A 27,523-nucleotide genomic window follows, 5' to 3' on the forward strand; every position below is an offset into this window, starting at 1 on the left:
ACCATCACTAGCTGGAGGACCTACACAATGCAAAAAAGCGCAATACTTCAAAAAACAATGAAGTGGACCAGGAAGATGAGGTTGAGGAAATGCCTACCTCTAGCACCCAGAGAGAATAATGTGCGTGGCAGTTCTTTACCACTGTTGGGGATGTACCAAAGGCTAAAGCTACCAATGTGAAATGCATTCAGTGCAACATTGTACTCAGTCGCGGACACCTTGGGCAGAAATCCTATGGGGGCATCTACATGCGCCACCACATGACATCTAACTAATGGGATGCTCTCAGAAAGACTGTTCCTTTCTTAGGAAGTAGTAGGCTGTCTTCCTCTACCTCATCTTCCTGAACAAATACTACAACCACACAGCCTACTTCTGTGGCACACAATATTCCACCAGCTACCTTGCAAGTGATAAGAGGTTGATGATCCATATCTTTCAAATACAACAGTATTCTGTATATACTACAATGCACAACTATACAGGGGGAGCAGTTTCTAAGTGCTTTGAAGCTGTAATCAAGGAACACGAGAAACACTGCCCCCCGCCTACCTTATATTTAACACACGTGCAGAATCCTGTGCGGTCAACCTGCCCCTCCATATCTGTGGTTCATGCCCCTTCCCTCATTTCCCTCCCCACCTTATTTCCTGGCTGCTCTTGCAAAAAAATAAACATTACAAAAAGGTTGATTTAAGAACCACCTTTCACAGTTAAAAAATAGAAGTATGCTAATGGAAATAAGGGACAATGTTATACTAGAGCTAGAGAAAAAGAAAAAAAGCACAGAAACAATTGTTTGTCCGAAATTCTTCTCTCTAGTATGCAATGAATACCATAATCCATTGCCCTTTATGACTATCCACAGTCTCTGCATTCCCCTATCTAGCACATGCCTTATTAAAAAAGAAACTGGATTGCACATGCACACCATCACACAAGATAGCCCTTCTACTCTTTTTACTGTTATGTTTGTACCCCGTTCTCATTGCCTGCTTTAAACCATTCACACATAAAACCACCAAACAGTAAAAACTGTACGTATATCATATCAACATATTAAACTTCCACACACTAACTTCCGCTAAAAATGTTTTGCCAATCTATTGCATATACATTTAACTTGCTTAAACCAAGAAATTGTACACACTACTGCTTTAAATGCACATATACATTGTGCAGTAAAACAGGTGCATGAATGGAAAGAGCAGTAGACATTACCAAGTGCTTATCAAAGCCCAGAAGAAAAGTGTCAAGACATACCAAAGTAGAAGGATTCATCGAAGGGGGGCCAAGTTATAAGCCGTCCAAAAAGTGCTCTTTCTAGGAGTTGAGCAACTTAACCAGAACTACAGGGCTGCTACTGCAGGCCCTGTGATTCACTGAAAAACCTTAGTTAAGGTGCAGTTAAGTTGTGCAGATTTAACGCAACAAAACCATTGAAATTCAGTCGATGTGGGAAGTCCCCATAATGCCATTTTGTATGTAATTGTGAATCCCTTCTCTTATAATATACATGTGTTCATGGGCTTTGCAACAGGAACATGATGAGTTAAGCTGTTCATGGCTTCCCAAATTCGTTGAATTTCAAGGGTCTTGTTGTGTTAAATCTGCACAATTTATCTGCACCTTAACTATGATTTCTTTCAGTGAATGACTCTCTCTGTGGGAACAATACCAATAAGATCTCACTGAGGACATCCTTTTGCAACTCAGTAAACAAAACCCACCACTGCTCTCTGAAGTCATCTTCAACAAGGCACTCATTCTTATGGAAGACATTTTCCACTCAATGTCCAGAAAAGGTCTTACCTAACTTGGACTACCAACTCCACTGAGAAGTGTCAAGTCATTTAATCTGTTCTTATGAATGTTCAAGAGTTTTTGTTTCCCTTCTCTGCCTTGCAAGACTGTTATCCGTGTGACCATAAAGGGCAAATAAGACAGCACACCAGACGAATAGGTTTAATGTATGTTTAACACTGTGATTATGCACTTACCACTATGCGTATTACTTTGACACAGATTGTTTACTATGGTCACAATGGGTGTCTTGTGCACATGCCAAGCAGCCAGGAGGTAACAAGTACATGATGCCAATGGTACTATGGGTATCCTGGCTCCCCACCTTACAATCCCTGCCCTCCACCTCCAGCCCTGGCCAAACACTAATTTAACTTTACTACACATTTTCAATACACTGCCCATGTTCCTCCACCAGGGGTTTTCACATCCTGGACCATGAGGGTCATGCACTTAAGATAGACTGATCCCACTTCATTAAATTAAATCATGTGCTCATACCGAGTAAACCCGGACATTAGCACCTGATGAAGGATGGCACCATCTGATCACTTTACAGTTGTTCACTTCTCACCAGGCTGACCAAGCATCCACCTGGCTCCTGGGGAAAAAGAATGTGCACCTTCAGTCCAGCACCTTCCTGGACAACTTGACCTGACCTGACTATAGATCCCCAAGACCACCCAATGCCACCAATAGCCCTTGCCCGCCACGCTCATGCAGCTTTCTTCTGAACCCATCCCGGGTACAGGTTCCATGACCCACCTTCCGCCCACATGGAGCCCACTCTAACTGGTGCTTCTTTGCAAATGGATGCCTTAATTCTTCTCATATTCTCATATTCTCCTATTCCCTGAGCACAGTGACCCCCTGGTTCAATAACCTGGCCCCTAAACGGATAGCTCACTTCCCTCTAGCCCATTACATTTCCAGGCCAATCACCGACGTGGGCACTCTCAGCCAATAGCTGCAGTCCATGGGCTTACCCAATCAAGCTGTGTGGCTTATTCAATGTACTGCCACTATATCGTGGTCCACACTGATCCCAGGACGAATGACTTTTCAGCACCCTCCAGTCTCGCCAGGTAAGGACCCTTAGCACGCTGCCACAGGCACCCTTTGCTCACACCTAGCCTCTTCATACTCTCCACGGGTCATGGTCCACTTCTCCGACGTCCTTAGCCGATCAACTGACTGCGCTGGCATGGCGCTCTTATCACCACACAGCACTCTGACCACCCCCTATTAGTAACTTCTGGCACTTCCCGTCATCCACTGACACATGCCCTTGGCATTGCCTCCGACACAGCCCGGACCCACAAAGACCACAATTCAATCCTACGCACCACCCGGAGGGGACTTAAACTGGACCGGGGCGCCGGGTCTCGTTCCACTCCCTCCTGCATCCCCCACATGAGCCTATTAGCAGGCCCCAGTTCCTGTTTCATTTAGATCACTCACAGCTACCAACCTCATTGTGCACTAGTCCGTCATAACTTGCACACTTTGCTTGATTCCCCAGGTACCAACCTACACCATGGATACCCGCACTCCTGAATGGACAATACCCATCCATCCTCCAACTAAACAATTACTGTTAAGGATGGTTGACTTATGCACCCACATCGCATACAGATTTTCCCCTGGGGCAGTCTTATGGACCAGCACTTACCTTTGCCTTCCTCTCCTTCCTACTTCTCCCTCCTTGGTTGCCCTGTTTCATGTCTCGCATGACCCCCTTACCCACACTTCACCTCCTGACATTGACCCATCACACCCACCTTTGTCATGCCCTCCACACTCAGTATTATACTTCCAACCACTGTACCACTCTTGCACTGAATTGGGTTACTTGAAATGGGTTACAAATCGGCTGTAAAAATTGTATTGTGTCATCATGATTAGCCTTGATAATGGCACCTGAGGTCGAAACACATGTCAGCAAAGTCACAATAGATAACACAATACTAGAAACCAATGCCTAGATTTTGTGTAATCTATTATGACCAAATTACTCTCTTGACACATCTTAGTGTCTGGAACATAGGTGTCCGGTCTTAACCACCAATCCCGATCTCCCATGCAGAAACAGTGGGGCACTGTTTCTATTAGACCTAGCCCATACGCAGCGGGACATGATCAAATCTCACCTGGAAGCGCAGCAGTCCTACAGTTCTATTGCTCCCTCCTACATATACTCAGATAAGGACAGGGTAAAGAGATACTTGTCATAAATGGACATTTGGCAGGAATTAAGCAAGGTTCAAATAAACAGCCTGCTATATGAATATCTGAAAATTAAAAAAAAAAATTAAAAGTATGTTTTCAAACAATATGTAGATTAGAATAACACAATTTAAAGACTGTTTTGAAAATGAGGCTGGGTATATCTTCTAGACGCACTTACATCAAAATTGGATAATGGCATTCGTGACACTTGTGCATTTTGTGCAAGGCATGAGAGAGACTTAAGAACTCCAGGTAAACCACGAGCCATGTGGTCGAGACCAATACTCGGAACTCATTAGCTCACAGCTCGAGGGGCTATTTTTATGCTACTAGACTGGAAAAGAGATGGTTTGTTTGGTAGTGGGTCAATATGTGTATAAAGCATGGTCAATTAAATGCAGATTCTAGGAGTTACGGCAAAGTATTTAATATAAAATAGATTTTTCACACTGATGCTTAAATATTTATGAATAGATGGAAAATAAATTACTGTTTCATCTGATCATTTTCAATTGTTTCAACTGATGGCTGCTAGGTCAGTCACATCCAATCACCCCCAGTCTCTGCCTACCTCGCAGCACTTGCCTCGGCACCCACCGGCCTCAATCCTGTAGGCTTGCACCTTCTACCCATTGCGGCTCCAGGCCGCATAGCACTTACCATACTATCCACTTTATCTGATGCTCACCCACGAGCATGGACATTCCAGCACTTACCCCCAACCCCACTTCCCCTCTTCTCACTGCACTTGCACGTTCTGAATACACACAAGGCATAGTGGGTTCGTCTTGATCTTCCTCTGTATTCATTGTTTTCAATCCCATGTTCCCTGCCTCTGCCCTGTGGGCGCTTAGAAACAGAATTGACTTACTGTATAAACGCCCAACAAATGCAAAACAAATAAAATAAATAAATGCCAGTTGATTGGATAAAACAGATTATTTATTGGTACACTTAGTCATGATTTTTTTTCTCCCAATATGGTATGCATTTTAGAAATAATTGTACCTTGTGTAATAGTGTGTTCTGTGTACACATTTATGTACTATATCCCTCAGAAATAAACACTGTTCTCTTCAGAACAGCAGGGGGTGTTGTTCTTTTTGTGTGAGAGGGCGATGCTAGGAAATGTAGTTCTTATCTGTTTGTCCTTCAAAATTGTAATTGGGAACATGTCCTTGAGATATGTTTCGAGGAATCATTCTTTGTGCGGTTTCCGTTGAGGGCCTGGTGATAACACTCCGATGTGCCTGTGACAGCGGGCAGCAAGTCATCACTTCACAAATCCATCACTGCAAAAAATGCCTATGTAAATGCTATTATGCTGGTACGTTCAACATAATAGGCACAATGTGGACTATTCAGAATAAGCTTATAATAAGCTACTTGTGATGTAAAAACTATCCAATTATAAAATAATTGTCTGGCGCTGAATTAATCACAGTATAAATAGGAGCAGTGGCGGCTGGTGAATCTTTTAATTGGATGGGTGTAATAATGCCGGGGTTACCGAACGTAGTGAGCAAGCCCAGACCAACCATGTGGGGTTTGGGGTGGTTCTCCCTGGAAACATTTTTAAAATGAGTTAAAATGGTGCATTTTCTAGCACACATGTTTCTATTAGTTTTGCATGGACCGCATGAAAAAATCCAATCCATGCAGGTTACCATCAGTGCAGCAGCTTTTCAAAAATATTTTCATTATGATTATTATGGTATAATTGAGCGCAGACCTAGCTTCGAGAAGCAACAGAGCACTTTACAGAAGTATAAAATACAGATACATAACAGAGTGCTATACAGAGGTAATAACAGAATAGATAAACAGCGGGGGTATGATACAGAGGAGCACAGAGGAGGGGTACAGCTGAACCAGGTGGCGGGGAGGAGAAGGGCAGGCAACGTCTAGCGAGTCAGGTGGCGCGAGGGGTGACGTGATGGCCTAGGTTTTGATGAGGAGAGACTCCTTGAAGAGGTGGGTCTTGAGTTCTTTTCTGAATTATAGGAGCATGGGGGTGAGTCTGACGCTGACCGGGAGGGTGTTCCATAGTCGTGGGGCGTAGGCAGACAAGGCTCGTTTTCTCATTGTTTACTTTTTGCAGCGGCACATTTCAAGTCTGCATATGTCCTGGCTTCTGGTGGCGTGCTGTCCATTGGAGATGCTGACTTTCTCCGCAAGGTAGCTGGCTGACTAGAGTGCAGTTGCCATACAGAAGATGTAGCAAGACTTGAAGGTGATTTGTGCGAGCAGTGGCAAGCCAGTGAAGGCCGATGAGTCTTGGGGTGTTGTGATCATATCTGCGTAGGCCCTTGATGAGGTGTGGGGCCGCATGTAGGACACTCCTCAGGGGTACAAGGGAGGATGACGGGAGGCCTTTGGGATGTACATTGCCCCTATCCAGGTGAAATAGGGCCAGTGCTTTAACAGTGGATCTAAAGATGCTCAGAGGGAGGAAGGTCTTGACTTTCCACAGGAGGGAGAGCTGATACCAAGCTGTTTTTGTTTTCTTAGCTAGGTTTGTCTCGAAAGAGAGGTGTTAGTTGATGTGGAACACGAGGGACTTGTCGTAGGAGGTGAGCTCGGGTGTGAACACCTCACAGTTCATGGTTGATAGCAAGGTCGGTATGTCTGGGTGTTCAGTGTTTTTGGTGAGGAGTAGGAATTCGATCTTGGAGAGGTTGAGCTTCAAGTATGAACTGGACATCCAAGACTGGATCAGCAAGAGGCAGGTTTTGAGCCTATGGATGTCCTTAATGGAGTTGATCTTGAGGTATAGCTGCATGTCATCGGCATATTGGTGGATGTGGATGTTTTATGTGGCTCCACGTATAGATTGAAGATCACTGGGGAGAGGATACAACCCTGCAGCACCCCACAGTTGACGGCTAGCACTGGTAATCTAGAGGAGTCTATCTGAACAAACTGCTAGCAGTTGGCGAGGTAGGACTTGAATCAGCATAGGACAAGGACAAGGTTGCGGATTCCCATGCACTGATGTAGGATGTCTGTGAGCGCTTGGTGGTCTACTGTGTCGAAAGAAGCCAAGTAGAACCAAGAAGTAAGGGTGGCAGTCGTCAAGGATGTTGGGGGAGCTGTTGAACCAACTGCATGGTTGCTGTCTCTGTGCTGCATCTGGGTCCGAGCCTGGATTGGTAGGTTTGGATGATTGTGTTGGTATCGATGTGTTGCAGCATTTGTGCGGCCACCGCTTTCTCGATGATCTTACCTAGGAAGTGAATCTGGGTGATGAGGCGATAGTTACCTAGGTTGCTGGGATCCAGAGTGGGTTTCATTAGCAGAGGGAGGATTTGTCCTGTCTTTAGGGACGGTGCCTTGAGTTAGGAAACTGTTGATGATCTCCAGGTAGAGAAGGAGAGCTTCTGCAGGGAGGGTCTTGAGGATGGATGCTAGGAGGATGTCGTCTGTATGCAATGTGGCTTCGAGGGTTGCCAGGGTTTCTACCAGGTCCTCTGTCAAGAGTATCTTGCAAGTTGTCCAGGGAGTGGAGATTTCGTGAGAAGGCATGTGAGGTAGGGCTGTGGATGCAGAGCAGATGTCTATGTGCTGGCAAATCTTGCAGATTTTGTCGATGAAGGTGTTGATGGCAGTGTATTTTTTGATGGAGTGTGGTATGTAAGGGTCAGGTAGCGAGTTGACATGGTGCTTGACCGGTTTGAAGAGGTTTGAAGAGGGCTCTGCTTTTGTCGTTGGCTTCTGCTATGGTGTTCTGATAGTAGGAGGCCTTGGCTTTGTTGATTTGTTGTCAGCGGGTTGCTCAGAGTTCCTCGAGGAGTCCCAAGTTGGATGCGGTCCTGGTGCAGCACCAGGTTTTCTCTTGTTTCCTGATGACTATTTTGCTGAGGTTGAGTTTGGGTGGTGGTGTTGTTCGGTCCATGTAAAGTGGAGGTTGGTAAGGTCATCCATGAGGGCTTCCACCAGGAAGTTCTTGAAGGATGTGAAGGGCTGTTTGATGGGTTTCTGCTGGGAGTGTTTGACCGGGGTGGTATGCAGGATGTTGAAAGGCATGGCTAGGTGGTCAGACAAGTCAAGCGGGGGAGGAGAGCTGTAGTGGAGTGAAGACAGTGCTGTGATGTTTAGGTCGAGGATGCTACCTTTCTCGTGTGTTGGGTCTTGTGTGCTGTGTGAGGCTGAGGGTGTTAAGAAGGCAGAGAGTTTCCTCCAGTGGTTTGGTGGCCTTGTTGCCTGGAAGGTTGAAGTCACGTAGGAAGATGTTGTTGGTGTGTGTGTGTGTATGAGGGACACAGTGGTGATCAGGTCGGTGAAGTCTCTGATGAAGGCGGTGTTGGGTTTGGGAGGTTTGTAGATGAGATGGAAGGTGACTGTGTCCATCTGGGAGAGCGGTAAGTGGCAGGAGAGGACTTTGAAGGAGCCAATGTTGTCAATGTCAAGTCTGGTGCAGGGTCACAAGGTCTTATGTATGACTGCGATTCCTCTGCCTGTCTTGTTCGTCCAGTCTCTGTGTTGGATGCTGTTGTCGTCAGGGAAAAGGATATCTGGAATGTGGTTGGTCTCAGTGATGAAGATGGCATCAAGGTCATGTGTAGTGATGAGGTCGGTGATGTCTGCTGCATGGGTGATAATTGAGCGGACGCTGGTGAACATCAACTTCCATGTTGTGGACGGTGAGGCGGTGGAGATGGGTTTGGGGCTGAAGTGGATGAGGTTGCTGCATTTCTGAGTCCATGCTTTGAGGAGGGGCAATGACGTTGGTGTTGCCATTGCCTGGTGATGGTGGGGATGGCCTGTGGGGACAGAGGGAGAAAACACATGTCGGTGCGCATTTACCTGTTGTCTGAGAAGGGGTTCGGGCTCTGGGTCCTCCCGGTCTGAACAGGTCCAAACAGGTATTGCCCTTTTCTTTTTGAGACCTTCACTTAGAACGCCTGGGCAAGAGACACCCTTGATCTAAAAGTTAAGATCAGAAAGGAAGAGGCAGGCCTAAGAAGGTGCTTGGGGCTTAGGTCACGTGACCTAGATCCACTTGCATCCACTCACCAACTGCAAGGAAAAGAGGCTTGAGGGCTGCTTAAGTATTGAAAAAGGGTGGCAAAACAGGAAGGCACCAACAGTTTAAAGTGACTGATAGGTGGGCTGGGAGTAGGCCATGTGCCCTAGATCCACTTGCACCGGCGCACCAACTGATGCCCATACCCACAATATATGCAAGTATACACATCATTTTCATGATGGTTCTGCCCCAATAATGCTATTATTATCACTTAACATACTCCTGTTGGCTTTTCCAGTAAAAATGATATGCAACAGTAAGAAAGTACATCCAAACTGGCTGCACCAATGAAAGCCAGGCTAACAATGTAATTACACTCGTCATATTTGCTTTACCCATGATGCCCAGTAAAAAAAAAAAACGTCACATTAGAAAGTATAAATAAACTGTCTGAACACAAGTATGCCAGTTTAGCTACACAATAGCAGTCACCATGTTTGTTTTACCATTGATGCCCAATACCATGCGACAGTGTGAATGTATAGCTAGACTGGCTCCATCAAAGTATGCACTTCTAGCTAAGTAATAGCACTCATCATCCCTGTGTTACCCATTATGCCAATAAACAATTGCCATGCCACTGTAAAAAAAATATATAGCTAGACTGGCTGCACCCCCTATGTCATAGCACTCATGTTTGCTTTATCCTTGATGCCCAGTATTAATGTCATGTACCAGTAGCACCCCCCAAACAAGAGGCCAACCTTTCCATCCCGTAGACACTAGGCATAGGACAGGCACACAAGTTCTGTGGATCACACAACATAAACTCTCTCATTCACCCAGGAAGTCAGACATTCACACAACAAAACTCATTCACCTGTGCATTCATACATTCACCCAATATTCAGTCTCTCATACGTTTGTGCATTAATAAAGCAGTCATGCATGCATACACAAAAACAAACATTCACACACAGACACATTCTCAAACGCACACATACAACCACAATAAATGACACAGAACACATTTTCACCTACCACGCACCTTCAGCATGCTGACATCATCCAAAACACGACTGGAAGGCCCACTCCACGCAGAGCATGCTGGTTGACAGAAGATGTGAGGATTCCTCGCCTATCAGTCATCGACTCCAAAACTTGTAGCACAATGATGAGAGGTGATGGGGTTGACCTTCCTATGCCTCTCACCACCATTGCTCTGTGCATTTTCCATAGCCAAAAGAGCTACACGGTGAAATAAAAAAAATAAAAAACAGTGGGTGTACGGACCCCTGCTTAGGGGCAAACAGCATAGCCCCTGCAAATAATAAGACTGTGCTGCCTGCCACGCAAGTGAGGGGGTGTCATCCTGTGCCACACTTATGGGCAGCCCCAGCATGCGAGTCACTTCTTTATGGATGCCCTCAGCCAGTTCATATTATTAGACTTTCTCTTCGACCTGGCCCTGCAACTCACCCAAGGGGTATCTCTGCTCATTGTCCAATGCCCACCTCTCCCAAGGCCCAGGCCTGCCCAAATCCCATCCATGCTAGATATTCCTCTTATTCTGAGACCAAATCCAAACACCAGATGCATTCTTGGGCCGAGACCCCTCCCATTTCAAGGCACACCTCTGCTACTGAGCTCATCCGTACACAAAAGTGCATATCCACTGCATGGTTTATCGCCACCTCGAGATCCATCCTTGCCATGTGATTCATTCTCACTGTGAAACCTATCCCTGCCCAGAGACCTGAACTTGTTTAGATGCCATCTTACATGCGATCCAACCTGCAGCACATGACTCATCTCTACACCTCATTAAGTGTTAAGAAAATGGAACTATGTAAAATGCCAACACTACATTGCAATTTTGGGTTATCACAAGAGAAGAATGTGTATTCTTTGACTGTCTTCATTTTTGAGTCATTTAAACAAACACCCCCCAAAACGTACACTGTAAGGGAATTAAATTCACTTTGGGATCCAGTGCCTCTATAATACTCTTGGGATGTGGCTTTATGCTTTATATGGCACAGAACTCTTTATTGAGCTGTAAAAAGCTTATACCCACTTATACGCTTCAACCTCCAGGGATCTGGTGGTCGCAGTTTCCCTGTCCTAGCTTCAAAACTTTGGAACTCACTACCTAATCCTCTCAGAGCCGAATCTACCTTCCCGGCCTTCAAGCGCAGAGTCAAAACCTGGTTGTCTGCCCAAGATCCGCCTGGACTGTGATCCTTAGCACATGAGCCACAATTCTCTGCTAACAGCCCTCTGATACTTCCTTTACTGTAATCTGTATATATACTGTATCTCGTGTATCACTTCCACAATTTGCTTAATGTGTATTCTTTACCCTTATACAATGCATATATATTGTATTCCTCCTGTATATTTTGTATAACTTGTAATATTTTGTATAGTCTCTCCCAATGTAATGACTGTACATAACTCACTGTCTTGTTTCTATGCCTGTAACTAAGTAACGCGCCCGGATGCTCTGTGGCCTGGTGCGCTATATAAATAAAATAAATACTAAATAAAGTGCAAGTAGGGCAATAAAGGTATGATAACATGCTTGACTTTTTTTATTCAAAAATCGAGTTTTAGAAGTAGGATAATAGAATTTACGAATGCTGTCAGTACATTATGAGATTCACCTTTTTTGTCTCAGATGTGTAAAGCAAATGGCAGAAATCCTGTCAGTTAAAGGCCAATAACAATGTTGAAAAGTTCAACACTTCAGGAGTGTCAGGAGCCAAAAATATAAATGGATTTAAAAACAGACTACAGTACCTTATAGATCACATTGAATAGCATTGCCTCTTATTATTAATGTAAACATATAGGCACGAGAGGTGAAATCCCTTGTGGAAGCTGACAGGGTGAAACTAAAACCAACACGCCAAGGTTCCTGATTTCAAGTCTTGTGACCATACCAAACACTTCCTTCTTGAAACCAGTTGCAAGGTCATATTTTTGCTAACATCAATTATTTTCACTTCATAAACTTTAAGTAGAATTGAAATCTCAAAAGTATGCTGACCTGCTGGAGTCTGTCATGTTTGTTATATAAATACAATTAAACGCAAAAGTAAAGGTTAATCCCACAAAAAGTAAAGTCTACAAACAGTGGAAAAGAATAGCATCGTTTAGGTTCAAACATTTAGTGTATATAACTACAAATTCAATGATAAAACTCCAAGCATAAACACTCGATTCATACCACTACTTTTTTCCCCAATTAATATCATATGTAAAGACAACAAAAGTGTACTACGCACAAACGGTGTATCATAGACACAATGTGGGTCAAAAAAATTTAAACGTGTCTACAAGTCTAACTAATTGTTTTCATAAAGTATGATCTCTAACTAATTATATATTTATTTTTATTTATAGACAGAAAAGGGCAAATTAGGACATGATCACTGTGGACATATTATTGTGGCCATGGCTAATGTCTCTACTTGTGTGCATGTATTGCATCCCACTTTCTCTATATTCACTGAACCTACCCCACCATCTCTACTACAACCACACAGCATACTCCCCCCCTGTTAATCCTCACCCAGCTTATCTAACCCTTACTACCCCCACCTACTCATCTTACTGACACCGTTTCTACCCTTGTGTCGATTCCCTTATAGGTATACCATATCCACTCATTCTACCATTACTGAAGGCATTCATGCTTCTGTACCCTATTCCCACTTTCTCTTACACTGTTTATATTACAAAGTTCCAAGTACCACAGGATACACACATGTAATTTTTAAAGTTTTTTTAAATATAATTTTATAACTACGGCTACCGCAATAGCCAATGATATGCTGAGCTTTGGAGGTGCGTATAATAGCAGCAACGACTGGAAGTCGTATTTAGAGCTACAGGAGCGTCAATCACAGCACGGAAAATCCAGTTGCGGCCATACTCATGGCGCACTTCTATGCAGAGCTATTCTCAGGCCAATGTGTATATGTGTTTAGTAGCCTTGGCCATCACTGTACACTAGATCCGTGTCTACAAAGAAGAATTTAGAAAAATAAATGACTGTAATTCAAACTGCATGAAATAGATTACATAAAACGCTGTGATCTATTATTTGCAGTCTGTGTTTCATTTCATCCATCTTTATAACATAGAGGGTGGCCCTTAAAAGGGCCCTTTAGGGGGATGGAGAGTAAGGGGTGGAACAGGGAACATTAGGATAAACATGTAAAAAAGGGAATTAAAACAAAAAGGAAAAATGTTTTGGTATTTGTTTTTTCTTATCTTTTGTTTTGTAAAAAAGGGAGGGAAATTGCCACTTTAAAAAAAAAACTAAGAATGGCAATGAATCTGACGTTCAGACACGCTCTTTTTCCAATCCTCTACTGTGGCACCTATGGTGGCAACCCATTCGGGGCATATCTTGCACATGATTTTCATGACAGATAAACTGGGTGGTGGTAGAATGGCAGCAGGTGGATGTGAGGTATCAGGAGGTGAAGATGTCACTTTGGTATTGGTTGGAGGTGTTGCGATGGTGGATGCAGGTGCCCGATAGAGGAGGTGCAGTTACTCGCCGACGTAATGACTGAGATCCATTAATTTGGATCTTGTGGTGCGGATGGGACTTGCTGTATGCATTGTCAACATCCTCCAAGTGGACCCATACTAAATGATTGATTAGCATATATGTCCTCAAGCTCTGTGACAGAACATTGAAAGGGTCTCATCGTAGCATTTTATGGCACAAGGTGAACTGCACCTCCTCATGTTCTTTCCTGCAACAGTGTGCCTTTACACTGCCTGATATAGTCTTCATTCCTGAAGCCCTCTTACGTGGTGGAGACAGATTCGGAACCCAGACTATAGAGTCCTTATTTCTACCATTTGGGTCAGACATGCTGTTAAAACTCTGACAGGAGAGAAAAATATAAAACAATAAACATGACAATTCAAAGTCACAATGCCACAAACATACACAATAAAAAAAAGAAACAAAACCTAAAATAAAGAATAGTCAAACTGAACAAATAACAGGACAACAGAAAAGAGAATTAGGTACAACGTGGGTAAAAAGGATGGCAAAGTAAGTTATGAGAAGCCAAAAGTTCTTGCAGTTGACTAGCAAAAGCTGAACGAAATGACAAATATTAAGTGATTTGCTTTGGTGCTGTGAATATCAGTGGTTACGGAATGTTGAGTGTTCAGATTGGTCAATTTTGCACGCACAGACTTTGTGATACAGCGTGGGCGTAGCCGCACCAACAAACTGCGCTGCTTGATTGGACACTTTCCTTGACGTGGCTATAGAGTGGGCACAATCCAATTGGTCGGTGCGGAAGGCGTGAATGCGCATATCCGTGTCAATGAACCCCATCGCCTGATTGGTCAAGTTTGCACACGCGGATTTCATCGTACGACATGGGAGTAGTCGCATTAATGTATCTCGCACCGTCATTGGCTGATTCGTTGTTGCGGATATATGCCATGTGTACACAGTCTGCTTGGTCAATTCTGCAGATGCAAATTTGTCATAACCTCGGCTACGAAATGCATACAGTGGTTATTTTTTCTTTTTTTAATAGTTTATTATAACGCATTTAATACCCGAGTTCAGTATCTAAGCGCGGATCTGGGATTCAAACCCCTGTTGCTCTCCATGGCCTTGCTTCCAAGACCAGCAATGTTACCCCTGTGCTTATGGGCTTAGCCATGGATACCCTGTATATGTTACAGAAAGCCCCTTTACTTTTTCTTATTGCTTTTTGGATCTTGGTTCCTGACACATATGTGTAATACTTTGTAATGCAAGTGGGGTACCTAGTGCGGGGTGCGAATGTTTGTTTAGAAATTGTTCAATAAATTAATGATGAGTGTTGGGCTGTGGTGCAGGTAGAAAATGTGGGCTACCCCAACCCACCTGCAAGAAAGGGAGAATACCAGTTTTTCTCCACTTCCGTGCTCTGCACTCTACTTATAGAAATTGTACAAACGATTGATACTACAATATTCTTTGCCTGTGTTCAGTGCTGTGATTTATTGATGAGGTAAAGTACATTTTCACATGTCTCCAAAAACGAGAGTTAAGTCGTATCACAAGGTAGCCAATTTGCCAACACAATTTGTCCCAAAAATGCAAACACTAATTTGCCCAATAGTATAGTGTTGGCAAATTGGTTACCTTGTGATACGACTTAACTCTCGTTTTTGGAGACATTTACATCTGGAGCACTTATCCATTACCATTAGTACAATGTAATTTAAGCTATACCCATTCCAAGATGGTGCAAACATTAGAAACACCATACTCTATGGTGATCACGTGATTTTGTCAGCAAGCGTTTGAACGCAAGGCTAGCGTTTTGTATATGTATAAGCAAAACGAACACATTTTCAAGTTTATTTACAGCCTGAGGAAGCCCGTGTCTGGGCGGAACGCGTGGTGTTTTCTTACCCATGGGGGTACGTGTTTTTACTCTACTCTATGTGGTTCATGTGGATTGTAGGCATTTTAAGCAATCCAGTTTGTCTTTGCTTTTTGCACAATTAAAAAGGAAATTAAGCAATAACTACATGTGCTTGGGCTATTTTGTCATCCTTTTGCTGGGTGGTCATCACACCATGTGTTTAGAGGATGTGCTGTGCTTTTGGAATATATATATATATATATATATATTATATATATATTCACTTAAAAAACATTAGTTAAGGTGCAGTTAAGGTGTTCAGATTTAAAGCAACAAAATCCTTAAAATTCAGCAGACGTGGGAAGTCATGACCATCTTAAATCAGCACGCTCCCATTGATGTCCCCCATAATGCCATTTTGAATGTCATTGTCAAACCCTTCTCTTATAACATGTATGTGCTTATGGGCTTTGCAACGGGAGTGCGCTGAGTTAAAATGGTCATGACTTCCCACATCCGCTGAATTACAACGAGTTTGTTGCGTTAAATCTGATCACTTTAACTGCACCTTAACTAAAGTTTTTACAGTGATTTCAAAGCTTTGTTTAACAATAGTTTATTTACGGCTCATAGCCAAAGCCTTTGGCCATGTCCACTGTACATGGTCCACTAATAGGTTTCTTTTGGGCCCATGTTCCACTTCTATTTTTCCTTCAGCAGCACTAGGTAGGGTCCTTTATCAGTGCCCACTATATCTTTTAAAACACTACCTTTCTTTCCTGATCACGAACCATGGCCTTCATCTAGGACCACTGGCCACAGCCTTTGGCCGTGGACACTGTACAAGTTCCACCAATAAATTTCTTTGGGGCGAACTAGTCATGGTCTTCCGCCATGACCACACCACTAGGCTTCTTTGAAGCCCACTAGCTTTGGGGCCCACTAGCCATGGCCTTTGACTGTAGCTACAACACTAGGTTTCTTTGGGGTGCACTAGCCATGGCTTTTGTCCGTGGTGCCTTTACATATTGCCCCAATAGCTTTCTTTGGGCCCTTTGGCCATGGCTATTGCCCACAGCTTTCGGCCATGGCCATTTTACAGGTTGCTCCAATAGGTTTCTTATGGGATCACTGGCCATGGCCACCCCACTAAGTTTCTTTGGAGCACACAAACTTTGGCGCCCACTAGCCATAACCTTCGACTGTGTCCACACCACTAGGTTTCTTTGTGGCTCACTAGCCATGGCTGTTGGCCATGGCAACATGACATATTGCCCCAATAGCTTTCTTTGGGTCCTTCAGCCATGGCTACTGCCCACAGCTTTCAGCTGTGGCCACTCTACATGTTGTTCCAATAGGTTTCTTGAATAGGCCCACTGGCCATGGATGAAGGCCATGGCCAGTGAGCTCGGCCATCGGCCGTGGCCACACCACAAGGTTTCAGGGGGCACAATAGTCATGAAACTTTGGACTTGACCCCTTGACATGTTGCCCCAATAGGTTTTGTTGCAGCCCACAAGACATAGCATTCGGACGTGGCCACTTTCCATATTGCACCATTAGGTTCCTTAACGTAACCCACTAGCAATAGCCTTCTGCCACACCCATTAACACCACCTCACTGTAGTTGTAAAATGCCTTAAAAAAAAAAGAATCTTATTTTTTTAACTCTTCTTTTTGCAACTCTTTACTCATGCCCATGGTTAGTATTCCCCCAATATAAGCTACGTATTACCGACACCCGCAGTTACGCAAAAATGCTCAAAAATAACTGCTGTTATCTGAAAAACACTTGCAAAATCCCCAACTCTTCCACCCCCTCACAAGCACTCACCAAGTGCTCCGCTTCTCTTCCCATGCTCTCCCTACCCTTCTCGGGTCTTTTTCCCTCCCTGGCCCATTCCCCGAAAAACTCTGTTTCATGTGACGCACTGCCATTCCCAATCTCGTCTTCTATTGTTACTGTGATTATCCTGTGAGCTGCCTGCGCTATTACCAGAGTTATGCAAACTTGGTCCCCAGCCCCCACCCCCCTCCCCAACTCCACAACTCCACAATTTCACATGCTGTGCTCTTTCCCCTCTCCAACTTTAGCCGGAAACCATTTAATTCCTTCTTCAAACCGCTATTTTTCCTCTTTTCATCTTGGGCTAACCCCAAAAAACCACCGAAGTTATCTCTTGCCTCGAGCAAAATAAAACGGTGGCTCTTTGTGATGCTGGAAATGCATCGGAGGGACAGGGCCTCCGTATCCTTGTCCTTTACTTCCTTTTATCATGTGTTCTGTCGTGTTTTCCACGCAGGAGTTCATGTGGGACTCCTGGCGGTGCAGCTCTCTCTTTTGGTTTTGGTGAACAGACCCATGGGATACCCTTATGGCACCCATGGGTGGGGGTACAACCCTGTGCCCCTAGTGTATGTTTTTGGGCACCTGTGTGTGGCCCACAGAGCAGGATACGGGCTGGTGGCAGCTCCGTGCTGAATTGACTGGGGCCCTGAGCGTTCTCCATTTTGGGATGCGGAGGCCCTGTCATTGGAATCGGTAGATTCCTGATGGAGACAAGATGGCCCCCGTGGCCTCTTGCCTTCCGTCGCCTGTTACCTTGATCTTCCTGAAGTCACGGGAAGCACCGACTCTGGTCCTTCCCCCCGACTGGCTGTTGGCTGGAGCCTTCCCAACGACCGTATGTTGTGGGTACGCCTGAGGTTGGGACCTAGGTGAATGGAGTGTGTGACGAATACGCATTCTGTGTTGTGGGTGTCTAGTATCTGGTGTTTGACACAATGACAGCCCTGCCCGAAACTGGTATGAATGCAGTGTGGAGTGTTGAATGGCTGGGTACTTGTCCCAATACACATGACTTGTGAGTGTCTGGAGAGAAGTGAATGGCCTGAATGCACTATGCACCTGATTGGCTGCCTGCCTGCATGAATGCCCTTCTGACCGATTGGTTGCCTGAGTGTGACCCACCAGAATAAATGGAAGACCAACTAGTATATCTGGGGGCCTCTCACTGCTAGAATTCGTGTTCAGAAGCTGAAGTCCACTACGACGAGTAACTTGAGTAAAACTGAAGCTTTACCTTGAAGCCCTGCTGGACAAGAATAATTGCTGTTGCTCTCCTTGACAATCTGAAAGCTGCTGTGTCTCCAAGGACTGACCCAGAGAGGACCTGGTAAGGCGCCATCTCCCCGAGCTATGAGGGACCATCGTGCACGAGCTGATCTTTGCCAAAGCTCCCTGGTAGACAGACCTTAGACAGGCTGCCGACCCGAGACGGGGACTGCCGCGGAATCTCAAGGAGAAGCGCCCGGACTGTTGTCCGCCACTGTCGACAACCGCCATCGCCGACTGGAGCCGCCGTGCTCCCATTTGCCTAAGAACTTTCAGATCCAATGACGCTCTCTCCGCATCGCCGCCGCTTTATCCTGCTGGAGAAAGCCTGACCGTCGACGTGCCGAGGAGCATCGCCGGTGGGTTTCCCGCCACCCGAAGACCACAGAGACGCTGACGACTCAACGCCCTTTCTGGGCCACAGTTCTTCAAACACTTTGCGGTCCAGAACTCTCGACATCGAGGTGCCCCGGACGCCTCTTCTTTGCAGGACGTTTACGCTTCCCCGTCAACGAGCACCTAGGAACGAAGCTGTCACTTCACCGCCGTAGCTCACCCTGTTCTCCGTCAGACGTTCGATGACCCGGGACTCCTGCCTTCAAGAGAGGGCACTCAAGAAGGGCCGTCGATTCTCCGACGAGGAACGCTACAACACCAGGTACTTTTGGATTGCAGAACTGTTGGGAAGTCGCTTGTGAACAATATATGGACTGGGCTTGTGTTATATCTTTATTCTACAGGTTGCCCAGGTGGGGGGGATCTCCACACAGAACTTTGTTTAATGGTAGTGACCAGTATTCTGCCAATTGTTCTAACCAACTGCTTTCCTCTTCCCTCTATTGTTGGTTTCCTTTACAAACTGATTTGTGTGCCATTTAACCGAACAGTGGATGCACTTTAAAGAGATCTAATAGTAATTGTGGTACCATGTAGAACTGTATATCTGCCATTAAAAGTAACCGAGTACAAAGTGAGTTATCGTGAGACTGTACATAACCGTGAATATTAATTATATAAAGACTGTGTTTTAACCAATACAGTGTGCGGACATTCCTATGTGGGTGCTTGGGGACTACCATGTACTTAAGAACCAGCATACATCACCTCCTGAGAAGCTAGGCCTTGATTGCTTGACCATGTACCAATAATAGAGAATCTTGGCTGGGGTCCTCTGTGCTTCTCCTCTACCATATAGAGAGCAGAAGTACAGACACCCCCCTCCGGTCCTTTACACTCTTTCATTTCTGAATAGCCTCTCTGCTGCAAAGCACTGTGGGAGAAATAGCTAAAATGCATTGACCCCCCCTTCCCTGTCAAATATTTTAAAAACTACAGGATGGAATTACCCTAGACCTGAGTCAATGCTTTGTGCCCAAGTTGTTTCTTATTTGGTCCATTCCATCCAGCGGTTTTAGTCCTGCGCTGCACAGAAATGTGGACTTTTTCTCTTTGGCAAGATGAATGGGAGTAGGATGAAAACAGTTTTTGCTTTCTTAATAACTTTTTTCATTTTTTAACAAATCTTCCCCAAAATGTCCAGTCTGGGGAGGAGAGGATCTTTTTGTTTGCAAAATATCAGCCAAATCCATCAGGGAAGCCAAAGGTTATTAGCAATTCAATTTTCGGGTTTCCTATGGAAACAGCTAAAGTACATTTATGGTGAATAAGTACAGTGCAAAAACAACCTTGCAATTCAGTGAAAAAACGTTAGTTGGGTGGTGTTAAGGTGATGATTTAATGCCACAAAACCCCTGAAGCTAGACCACCACGAGGCTCCCATTGCGCAGCCTGTAAGCCCCCTAATCACATGACAAATGACAGCACTGATGATATCACATACGACATAATTTTTGGCATCATGAGTGACATCACTGGTACAGCAGATGAAACTTGCAAAAAAGGAAGATGAAACATTAAAAAGCGTGCTTCTGCATATAAGAGTGGATTCAGGTGGAAATTGTGGTTGGAGTTTGCACTTAAAAAAAACTTTACATATACAACCAGGGAATTCTGACACACCGCAGTTGTTCTATATTGACTTAGCATGTTTAGAATGTCCATTTCCCTGGTGATGATATCATGGTCATCAACAGAGAAAATGGATTTCAGGCACTAGGCTGTTGTACTGTGGTGTGCTGCAAGGTAAGTGTGTTATTTTGTTCAATTAAACAACCATACTCTGAGCAGCCCGAGTGCAGTTTCCCAGTGCCCCCTTCCCCTACATATCCTTCCATTCCCCCTCCTCCCACAGCTCTTAGCACCAGTGACGTTAACTATGCAGGTGCTATGGGTGTTTAATTGAGAAAATAAACACTTACCTTGTGGCACACATCGATGCCAGAGCCTAGTTCCTGAAATACATTTCCTCTGTTTGTCTTTGTGACATCAGCAATAGGGAAACAAACTTTTAAAGGTATGGCACAGCACAGTTCCACACCACCACAAGATCATATTTTTTATTTTTTGTTTTTTCAATATATTAACTAATCACATATGTAAAATTGAAACTTCACTAAATAAAATGTGTAAAGATTCTTACCAAGTTTACTTGGATAGTTTTCTCCCAGTCTTTTTCATTATTGACGCCAGCATTGTTAACCAAAATATCCAGCCTACCAAAATGCTCGACAGTTTTCTTAAAAGCATCTGGAAATAGGGTAAAAACATTTTATGTTAGCATTATTTTTTGGCAGATTCATAATGTTCTCACATAACATTAGTGACGTTTTTTTCATAATGTAAATCTTGATGGAAGGGGAACATGGGCACTGATAAAATGATAAAAAATGCATATTACAATCCATTTTTCTCATTTTGGAAAACCGACAAGAAAGAAAATAGGTTTACAGTGGTTGGAAACCAGTGTCTTCTAGAGTCAAGCATTGCATGATTTCACCATGGACTGATTATGGCAAAAAAGGTAAATGGTTCACAAGATGTGGTTTCAGCAAAGGCTTTACTAACTATCTTTGAAGAATACTAGTGCATAACCGGGTCATTTTTGCACTTGGAGTTGGCGTGCTTAGCTTTGTTAACGCAGGACACCCGGCATAATGGGTGACACCGGAAATGATGGGGTTGGTGTTCTGCAACAAATTCCAGTGAGACAACGAAGGGGACCAATAACTCGAGGAAGCCCAGTCTTCCACCGATAGGAAAATATGCATATCCAGCAGAATGAAAATCTACCATGAGGCTGAAGAAGCATAAAGTGGATCCTGGAAAATGGAACTACAGATTCATGGCAGCTAGGTCTTACACCGCCACCCTGGGGAAACTGAAATCTGCCCAAGGTTCTTGGAATATTCAAAAAGGACAACTGTTAAGAAGGGTTATTTGCATGTGTTGGGTATTCTGTATTGGTGTTCGCTGCCCTTCATTGACAGGACACCATGCACACTTTCCAGAATCATCGGCTGATCTGCCACTACGTGGATTGGCCAATACTTGAGCATTTTACACATCTACGTGCTGCCTACGCTACCAACGTATTCTGGTATGTTCCACTTACACTGTCACCGCTTCTAACGTACCATTGTACGCTTCACCTATGCTGGCACAGCCCGAACGGTTCTGAATCTGCATCTGATCTGTCTTCTGACTCTGCTGGATGTTAGGCAGAAACCTGTGCAGTTCCCTCTGGGACCACTGCAAAAGATTTAAGACTACAGGTGTTTGGCAGTAAACCCACTCGGTAGCAGTCGGTACCACACAGATTCACTTGGTAGCTGTGGCTGAGCAGTCAGACTTCCCTCAAGAAGAGTTAGGCAGTATACAGAGTATTCACAATAGGTCAAGAGGACACAATAGAACAAGTAAACACTGACCAGGGCTTGGTGTAAAAGAGATATAATTATTTATTTAAAAACCACATCTAGAAAAACACACAGGCACTAATAGTACGTAATTCAAAGATATACACTCCCTTAAAAGAATATTAGACAAGTCTTAAGTAAAGCCCCACTTATTTTCAGACAGCGGTGAGTGCTTAACGTAGATGGCACTCTAATAGTTCGTTTTAAAAAGGGAGAGAAAAGCAGAGAACAAATTGAACAGATCCCAACACTTTTACAAGAACATAACAAGAGAGGAAGGCAAAGTAAAACCGTGAATTCAGAGTCAGTAGGCTGGATCCGCTTTAAGAGGATCGAAATGAAATGTGTCCAAGGTCACACGGTTGCAGTGCACAAAAAAGTCTTGTAATGGTTCAAAAAGGAGTTGGACCAAAGAAAGGGACCAGTTAGAGGGTCAAGGCGGCCACCCCAGTCCAGAAGGTTAAGGAGTTATTATTACCTTGTAGCAATCTTTAGAAAGGGAGGCCTGGCGGACACGTTACCTTAAAGTTGGTGCTTCGTCCGGGGGAAGAGAGGATCTCGTTGTGGAGGAAGACAGGAGTCCGTTGCACTGCCAGGGAAGAAACCAGCCGCGGAGTTTCTCAGGTACAAGGAGCGGTCCGTTGATTCGCGGTTCAGTGGTGAGTGGCTATCCGGCCGCCGGGGTGCTTGGCACGGGCAGTTCGACCACAAACCGGTCTGGGGTGCGAAGAAAAGAAGGTAAACTTATTGTGCCCACCAGTCAGGGGAAGAAGCCTCTCCAGCCGGGAGATCTTCTCTGTTGTCGGGAAGTGGTGAGTCGGTTCTGCAGGGCTCCACCGGTGGTGTTGTCGTGGTAGGTCGGCTCAGCTTCTCCCTCGTCGGATTCTCAGGTCCTGTGGCGACTTCTGAAGTTCCAGTCCCCAAAGCCCTGCTTTTATGCAGCATACCCCCATTCACTCAGCCTAGCTGTCAATCAAACATGCTAAGTGGTGAGCCGGCCGGCTCACCACTTGGGCCAATCACACAAGAGTGCGACTTGAGTTACCAAGGTAACTCAGTCCAGGGTGCATAAACCCCCTCCTACACCCCCTGTGGTACCCAGACAGAGTGGCACCACTTTTGGAGGCTGCTGTGGAGAAGCCTGCCAAAAAGTGGAACAAAGGGCTCAACTTGGGTTGGAGTCAAAGAAAAGAACACAAACGCCATTTTAGAATTGAGTCTTGGCAAAAAATATCAACCGGAGAATTAATATTAATTAAATAAACCGGCGGTATGTTCGAGGCTATGCGAATTAAATAATTAAAGTTGGTAGCCTCGAACAATGGGAAAATCCCATAGGAAAATATTTGCGGTCGAATATAAAAAGTAGTTTCCACTGCCACCAGCCAAAACTCGATCAGGGGGGACGGAGACGTGCCCCCTCGACTAACAGACCCCGGGGCAATCGAATTGCCCTGACCAGTACGTCCACAATATGATGGTTTGTACCAGTTTCTGTTAATAATTTGGGACTAGTAAAGCCAATGGTGACTTTACATGCCCTGGGAGACAGTAGTCAATCCCAGGGTATGGAGTCTATGGTGGGGGGGTCACCATGACACCCCTGTGTTACTGCACGGAGGGTGCTGTGTAACACACATAGTAAAAACACATGAGACCCTATGGAATAAAGGGCCCCATAGCCCATAAAACACATAAGCAGTCAAAGGAACTCCATAAATCATGTCCAAGAGTGGGAGAAAAAGAGTCTCACTCTTGGCAGGAGGAAAAAAACAAACTCCAGAAATCCAGCAAAGCTGCTGGGGGAATCACTAGGTTAGGAAATTCAGCCTAAAGAGAGAATTCTCCCTAACACTGGACGCAGGAGACCTCTGCATGGTGCCTCCTCTGCATCCCACGGTGGATCGATTGAAGTTAGACCCAGAGACATCTGAAACTATAGCTGGAATTCGATACTCTACTGGTCTAAAAGCAACCCAATTGTAAGTCATATCTTGGGAGCAGGCGCAGCCATCTTAAAGAACAAAGCACTGCTCCAAGAACAAATAGGGGAGGCTGGCCGGTCATAGACATACATTCTCAATTAAAGGAATGGTTCGGTCAATTTTTTTTATTGCCCCTACGGGTCGGCCATGTGTTTTTAAGCCTAAGTCGCTCAATTTTAGAAAAATTTCCTATGGACCTTACCCGAGTTTTCGTCCATTAAACACACGCGAAAACAGGCACCAGGGAGCTGCCATTTTGTGATAATCCTATAATTTCCCCCCATCGCCCTGGCTGACCTGCTTTTGCGGCACTAAATCATATCCCCCGCCCCTGAGCCTGTCATCAGCAGGCGCGTACCGCCCATTTCACAACGCCAAAGCACGTCTCATGTCAACATTCGCTGCGCTTCAGCTAATGACGTGTCGCCATGGAAATGGCAGGACGCCTCTTTCCTCAATAAGTATGAACAGACCGTTTCACAACACACAGCAGCAAATTTTCGATTCCATTCCTCTCTCTGTGTTACTTTGAGTATTCTGTGACTCGTTTCTGAGCTCTGGTCAGCTACCTTCGTTGCTTGTAGCCTGTGTGGACAGATACCAGTACCACCGCTATCAATTATTTTAGTTTGTGCAACACACAATGGATACAATAATGCCCTACATGTACGAGCCCGAGTATACCGAGGAGGAACTACTGGAAAGGGAAACACGCGAAAACGATGGGGCTTCGGACAGCAGTTGGCAGGACGAATCAACGGATGAAGACTCTGGACCTAGTCGCATGGACGGTGTTTCCACCTGGTGCACATGCAATCGGTGCGAGCTAATGCCGACCGAGAAGGAGAACTGCTGCTGCTGTGAAAACTCGGGATGCGTGGCCTACATTTCGGAAGGCAAGCCACGACCGAAATTCATCACCGAGCTGCCAGACTTCAGGGCAGCCTGCCTCACACGGTCCGTGTTGAGGATAATGATGGTGCTTATGCACGAACTTCGCGCAACTGTTCGTCCTCGTAATCCGAGTAACGAGTAAGTATACTCTGCTTGTGATGCCACTACTATTTCATGGTCTTCTACTATATCCAAAATTACATATACATATCATTGTAACGCATGAAAGTCGTTCAATAGTGTGCAGTGTCTAGATAGCATTTGTCCGAGCAGAATGCCATTAGTTACAAGAATTGTCATTGACAACAAACGTTTATTAAACTTATCTTGGTCATTTAAAAACAGTTTGTTTCATTCCTTTTCACAGGTGGTACAGGCTGGTGGCCTATCGTTCCTTTACATGGTGGCTTCACGGGAGGCTTGGATACCGCGTTCGAAGAGTGATACCCGCCTGTGCCGTTCTTGCCATAAGAGAAACATTCCCGAGTGACAGCGGTCAGTACAGGGGATTTTCTCTCGCTGTGCTGCAACCTGAACTGTACAATGTGTAAACTTTTGTATTTTTGTGTCATCAAAATAAGCTACAAAATAAAACACCACATATATATTAACAACGGTTGTTTCCATTTTTTAAATCAATCAAGTGTGTCTCCATTCAAGGATGGACGTCAGACACCTGTGCTCGGAATGGGTGAAGTTCAGGTCGGTGTGAAGCGGGGTGGTCACTATCTAAGCTAACCAAATATATTATCAATAATGCATGCACTAAATAACACTTGTTCAAAGTCTTTCAGTCGGTTATGTCTCTATATAAGTCACACATATATCAATACTATCAATGAACATTGGATTATACAGGCCTTAGGTCAAGGGTCTTGACCACTATAATAGTGTTTGAAGTGTGGGTCTGTGGTTACAAGAATCTCCGATATGTGGCATTTGTTATTGATAGGCAACGATATACTGCAGTAGGGGTCTAATGTTAGTTGGGGATCTGCTAGGTGGCCATCATGGCGTGGTCAGTGGTCTGGCACATGAAGAGAATACCTTGCAGGGACACAGGGTCAGAATGGAAGTTACTTTCCACTGGCGAGGGTGCTTGGGCAAGGACAAGTTTGTGGAGATGAACGAGCCATGTGCATGGTTCAAGCCGGTTCACATGCAGGACCGTGATCTCAGAGAGTGATGTGTTACATTTATTAGCTGTTGCAAATACCTCTGGAGTTTTTCAGTCAGAGTGGGAACGAGGCTGTGGGCCATGTGCTCTGCGCGCTGTACTATCGCAGTGTCACCAAAATGGAGTGGAAAGGGGGTACAAAAATGGATGCCCCGTGTCCTTTAACATCACATAACAGCAAGGGACGGGCGCAAACGGCCAAGGTGCCGAACAGCCTGTACACTTCAAAAGGCATCCCACGCCCAGGGGCCATCGCTCACATGGCCTCCTCATACCCCGTGTCTCCAGGCAGGCCTCCCCTGAGGCAGGCCGCCCCCCTGCAATCCACCTAAGTGTGTCTCCATTCAGCAGTCTTCCTATGCCTTATCTGCACGCCCCAGGCCCATCCATCCCACCCCCTCTATCAAAGGCAGTTCGCACCCGGGGATGAGCGCTGGCATGGGGGGCTGTGACGGGCGCAAACGGCCAAGGTGCCGAACAGCATGTACACTTCAAAAGGTATCCCACGCCCAGGGGCCATCGCTCACATGGCCTCCTCAGACCCCGTGTCTCCAGGCAGGCCTCCCCTGAGGCAGGCCGCCCCCCTGCAATAAACATAATACCATGACATACACACGTCATTCATTCACAAACACACCCCTGTTTCTAATACTTTATAAACCACTTGATATGTCTCATGAGAACATCTTTGTGCTTTACAAGTCAACTCCTGAACCTTCTACCTGAGAAGCACTGAGATCTATGCTAATCTGCTCGTCGCCGTGCTATCTGTGACCGCTTCGAGCAAACTCGTCAGTGTGCTACCTGTGGCCATCTACCTGTTCTCCTGCAACATACCGCTCGGCCTGCTGAATCCAACTGTTTGCTGGTCAAGGTAAGGCCATGTATCCTAGTCATATTTCGGTCATTTTTACATTTCAATCTATTTGCTATTACAGTACCCAATAGAGCTATGGTCATTGGTCTCATTGCTATTGACTTGAGTTTCAATTGTTATGCTTTCAATAGATCTATTTATTTTCATCTGTGTCAATTGTCATCGAATTGCATCCTTCGGGGGTCCAGTCTATAATGTAAGCATGGTTCCTTTTCGTGCAAGACAAAACAGAAATTTCTGTAACTTATGCAAATA

The 27,523-nt window shown here is 45.0% G+C and overlaps 1 protein-coding gene across 1 annotated transcript in view; it reads right to left on the reverse strand.

The window, feature by feature from the left end:
* Window positions 1-27,523, reverse strand: part of HPGD (15-hydroxyprostaglandin dehydrogenase) — a 541,068-nt gene that overhangs the window by 358,276 nt on the left and 155,269 nt on the right. Inside the window, exon 3 of the mRNA XM_069631435.1 lies at window positions 21,060-21,166. Coding sequence (XP_069487536.1) covers window positions 21,060-21,166 — 107 coding nt within the window. The remainder of the gene's footprint in view (window positions 1-21,059; window positions 21,167-27,523) is intronic.

The sequence above is a fragment of the Ambystoma mexicanum genome, chromosome 6q (assembly GCF_040938575.1).
Source record: "Ambystoma mexicanum isolate Mex_15411 chromosome 6q, UKY_AmexF1_1, whole genome shotgun sequence".
NCBI classification, from domain to species: Eukaryota; Metazoa; Chordata; class Amphibia; order Caudata; family Ambystomatidae; genus Ambystoma; species Ambystoma mexicanum.